Source organism: Gavialis gangeticus, unplaced genomic scaffold (genome assembly GCF_001723915.1).
Source record: "Gavialis gangeticus isolate Ggan-Ray unplaced genomic scaffold, GavGan_comp1, whole genome shotgun sequence".
NCBI lineage: Eukaryota > Metazoa > Chordata > Crocodylia > Gavialidae > Gavialis > Gavialis gangeticus.
Genome location: NW_017728995.1, coordinates 1,210,425 through 1,215,262, shown reverse-complemented (window position 1 = coordinate 1,215,262; position 4,838 = coordinate 1,210,425). Strand labels below are relative to the sequence as shown.

Here is a 4,838-nt window from a genome sequence, read left to right as displayed (position 1 = left end):
TGGACAAGGGAATGTCTTCCTCTTTCATGTTTTTTTTTTTCCCCCATAAACATTAAATAAATTTAAAATTCTCACTCGCACTCCAATATAATCATATGCCTACACTTCAAACAGTTAAAAACAGCAAAACAACATTCAGGTTTTCATAGCAACTCAAACTGGCCCACACTTCAAATACACAATATAGTGTGAATTTCTAGCCGCACTGATGTTAAATGTACATTTGAATAAAATGGTCAGCTTCTGTCCTCTGACACTTGGTTATGATTCCACCCGTTCTCAGTGGGAGCTGTAAGGACACAGCTGAGGGCAAAATTCAGGTCATGTTGTACAATGGTGATTACTAAACATTTTACATACATTACAAACATATGGGACATTTTACAAAACAGATTGTTCCTTTGAAACAGTTTATAGTCTACACAAGTTAAGACATGACACTTGACAAGTAGAGGAGGAATGGTAGAGAGGATCTTGGATTAAGTGGCTTTTAAAAAAAAAATGAAAAAGGAGAAAATATGTTCTATATCAACAAGAATTAGGATATGGTGTGGTGAGATTTTTACCAGGAAACCTATAATTTAACTGTAATAGGAGGTTCATGTGAAGCATTAAAAAAAATATCAGAAGGCAAGAATAGAAAAAGTGTAAAATGAATACTAGGGGCAAAAGGAGCAGGACAACATGACAGCAGGGAGAGGGAGACAGAGAGGAAGAGATCACATGGGTAGCACTCTGAAGTGCATTCTTATAAGCATTTGTCTTCAGTATCCACCTAGACACAAATTAGTTAGATAAGTACAAAAATTAGAAATTCCACAATAAGCAAAACAATTAAAATATAAAAGATTGAACACATGGCCACTATACCTTTTTTATTCCATAGCATTGTTACTTTGTCAGCTTTAAAGAAACTTTTGTTGGCCAATGCCGACTGAGGACCACCAAAGTTGGGGTACTGGTATAGTCTTACAAAGGAGGGTGCACCCTTGCTCCCAGGAACATACACAGCAACCTAAATCGACACCAGGATATTAAGTTTTTGTATTATTCTTAGCAACACAGAGGCAAAGAAGCATGATTCCTTAAGGGAACCAAAAATGTAAAATGTCAAATGAATAAGTGTTACGAGTACCTTGTTTGGCTGAGATCCAGGTGACAGCACAAAATCACTAACTTTTTGCAAATGAAGTTTATTTGCAATAGTATCTGCAAAACCACAATTGCAAAAAAAGGTTAAATAACAGACAATGCTAGTCTGCATACTTAATCAGAATGTTATTTGGGCCTGTGACACTGATAAACATGGAGCTGCATATCTACCCGTAAACAGATTCTTTACTTGGTAAAAACAGCAGTGCAACCACCTTTAACTGTATATTCCCTCAGACTTGAAGCTCTAGATTTACTTCTATTTACAGTCACAACCTGGAACCTACTTGAACCAAGTTTGGGTCTGAAACATTCTGTAAGCTTCGAGGAAGAAGTTCATGCAGTCGGAAGATCTCTTAAACCTGCCCGAACACACTTTTTGGTCCACAAACCAGGCACGTGTCAGTCTTCCATCTTATCTATGTCATGTACAGAGGCAGCCACAGCTGCTTCTACTCATCTGCCTCCACTCTATACAAAGCCAGGTGCGCTTCTCCAAGGATTTTTATGAGTGAAAGCCAGGCGATGACTTCATATGGCAGGCCCTTTGAAAGGCTTCCTGTGTACCAAACACTGCTCCCACTGCTAGCACATTCAAAATAATGCATTTAGAAAAAAATTCCACTCCAGCAACTCTCAGAGTAAGCTAAGTACCAGAAATGACAAATGATTTCCTCTTAGACGAGTCATATTTTCCCAACACCTGATGGGTGTATGGGTGTCTCTCTACCACGTTAAGGATTATAGCAGCAGGCATCAACCTTTGTTGGCAGGCATACCACAAATTATAGCATGCTATTCCAATACCCTGAATGCCACTCCAATCCCCTTCCCCTATCTGATCTGCTGCTCTGCTCTGTTTCCTGCTGCTGTGCTGCCTGCCCCCACCCTGATCTGCCAAATGTCACTTGTGGCACCTGTGCTGCAGGTTGGCCACCCCCATGTTAAGGGATGCTTCCTTCCAAGTGAATCCAGTTGCCTTTCCCACTATTCTTCCATTTGAGTGGACTGAGACAGCATCTAACACCCATCTTAAAGGAAAGTACACCCTTGCTTCCAGGAAAATACATAGCAATCTAAGTCACAAATCATCCTTATTGATCTGCAGAGTAGATCATTCATTTCTGAACATTTTATCTGAGCAGAATGTTCAGTATCATCTTTAATCCCAAGAAGTAGCCTTGGTTCAGCGGGATCTTTTAAAGGTGGCTGGAATTAGCCTAACTGGAAATCATTAGCCCTCCCATAGAAACTGCAAGGTTCAATTCTTGAACCACTTCTTTGTTAACTAAAGCCAGCAAAGTTTGTACAACAACTAGCTTTAAATATAAAGTGCAAAGGAAATTTGCTTTCACAACAGTCTCACCTCTTGGTGTACAAAAGATCAGAATCGAGACAAAAAGGGAAAGAACAAATAGTGCAGGGCAGGAACCCTACCGGCATGAGAAGACATTTTTACAAGTGCAACCCAAGGATCATTTCCCCCTCCAAGTTATTTTGGAAGCTTTCCTCCCCCACCAGGAATGATGATGAACACCTTTCCCCAAGAACATTTAAACACTACTCCAGGAATCCATCACCAAATGACAGATGACTAGTCCCACTTTCACCCTAACCTTCTTTCTTCAGCTAATCTCAAGTCAGATGCACAATTTCTTGATATTTCTAAGTTCCAACCACTTCAGAAAAAAATACTTCCTGTTGTACATTACCCAAGACAGTGTGTTGTGCTCCCACCATTAACTCCCAACACCTTTATGCCATCTTAAAGGTTTTTCTTTTTCTCTGCATCCCCATTTCCTCTTTCAATGTTCTCTTCTCTGCCCAGCACTGCCCTTTTTTTCAACATGCTGCTCTGCCTCCACCCATCATCCGCTTTACTGTCTACCATCCAGCTTGCTTTCCTTGCCCCCTAAATTCCCTTGACACACACCAAGCCTCTGAAAGAATCTCCCTCAACTGCGGTGCTGTTCTTACAAGTATTCATTTTCTAACCTTTTTTTCCCCTATTTCTTTTTGACAACTGGAATAGAAAAGCTGAGCATAAGCCATGGGAGAAATCACAAGCCAAATTCTGTACTGACACATACTTCATGAATTCTATTAGCAATCAGTCAGGTCAGAATTGGGCACCTGTGTCTAAAATATAGCAGGCCGGGACTTGATTAAATCTGTAATGATTTTCAGTTCCATACTAAAAGCTTTAAGTAATATTTCAATTGAAGCCAAGAAATAAGAGTAATGAGACAAGGTGAAGAAAGCCAGAGGGGATATGTATGAAGAATGCAATGAAAGTTTGCGTACTAAATTCGTTCTTTTCAAAGAAGTGTATTTCATTGTTTACACTCCTGGCACAAATGCTTTCATCCTCCGCCCAGCAAGGACACCTGAGATTAAAGGGAAAAAAATGATAATATAAGTAGAACTAGGCAACATTTTACTATCTTGACCTTTAAAAGCTGAACAGCAAATCTTAAGTTTAGATCTCTGGTCAAATAGATTCAATAATGTTATAAATTTGCAAGAGGCTGATAGCAGCTATATAATAAAAATGCATGCAACCAGACTTAGAGTTGCTAATAAGACTGTTTTCTCACCAACTGCACCTTATTGTGCATGAGGATAGCAAATTCACTATATTAAAAACAACTGTGTACAGTTACTTACTAGTTTTGAGACTTACTTCCAGTCTGAAACGCAATATTTTGAAAAACAACACCACACTAACATGACACTTTCAGGATCATGTTTTGGAAATTACTTATCTTTGAAATAATTAGTGCTTAGAAACATTATTTACCAGTTCTGCATCTTTTTCTGGATGAAAGACTTTAAACATTTCCCCGTTTTCACGTCATAAAGTTGTAGGTTGGGCACCCCTGCTGTGCCATCATTAGCAGCTGTAATGAAAACGCACATTTACCATGGTGGCCCTAGGCATTAGTGTAACTCTACTTTACTACCATCCTGTCCGAGCAATGGACTCTCATGAGGTAGGATGCTGGGAACCTTATAACAGTAAGGTTTAGGGGTGCACCAATAAAGATTTGTTTGACCAATAGGGCTGGTTAATCAGCCAGCAGTATTGGCCAATACCAACCTGACTGCCAATATGCAGCCTGGCAGCATGGACAGCAGCATCCGGCCAGAAAGTCTGTTGGAGGGAAGGTGCATGGGGGGAGGGAAGGGGGATGGGGGGTGCAGATCAAGGCCCCCCCTGCATTATGAGGGAGGGAGTGGGGCTGCGGCAAAACAAAGCCATGGGTGGCTCATCCGGGGCACTGGGGGGGCAGCTCCCACTGCTGCGTGCACCCCCCAGGGAGTCAGAGGGGGCATACGTTCCCTGGATTTGCGTGCAAGGCGAGGGTGGGCTGCCTGCTGCCGGCTCAGGGACAGGGGCTGTGCCAGCTTCTTCCCATCTGGCAGGCTGGCCCAGGGCTGCACTCAGGGTGGGTGGTGGCGGTGGCTCTGGAAGTGGGGGCTACAGGGTGGGCCATAGCCCCCTGTGCAGGCCCCCCTCTCAGTGCTGCTGTCTGCCCTGCCCCCACCTTCCCTGAGCACAGCCCCAGCCCCCTCCTGCTGAGAAGAGGGCAGCACAGCCCCAAGCCCACAGCAGGCAGCCCACCCTTGCCCCACACACATATCCGGGGGGCACACGCCACCTGTGCCTCCCCTGGAGGTGCACG

The 4,838-nt window shown here is 42.8% G+C and overlaps 1 protein-coding gene across 1 annotated transcript in view; it reads right to left on the bottom strand.

The window, feature by feature from the left end:
• EIF2A (eukaryotic translation initiation factor 2A) overlaps positions 1–4,838 on the bottom strand; it is a 60,665-nt gene that overhangs the window by 32,562 nt on the left and 23,265 nt on the right. Inside the window, exons 5-8 of the mRNA XM_019503133.1 lie at positions 3,953–4,052; positions 3,457–3,539; positions 1,136–1,209; positions 871–1,015 (exon numbers count right to left, since the gene is read on the bottom strand). Of these exons, the coding sequence (XP_019358678.1) occupies positions 871–1,015; positions 1,136–1,209; positions 3,457–3,539; positions 3,953–4,052 (402 nt within the window). The remainder of the gene's footprint in view (positions 1–870; positions 1,016–1,135; positions 1,210–3,456; positions 3,540–3,952; positions 4,053–4,838) is intronic.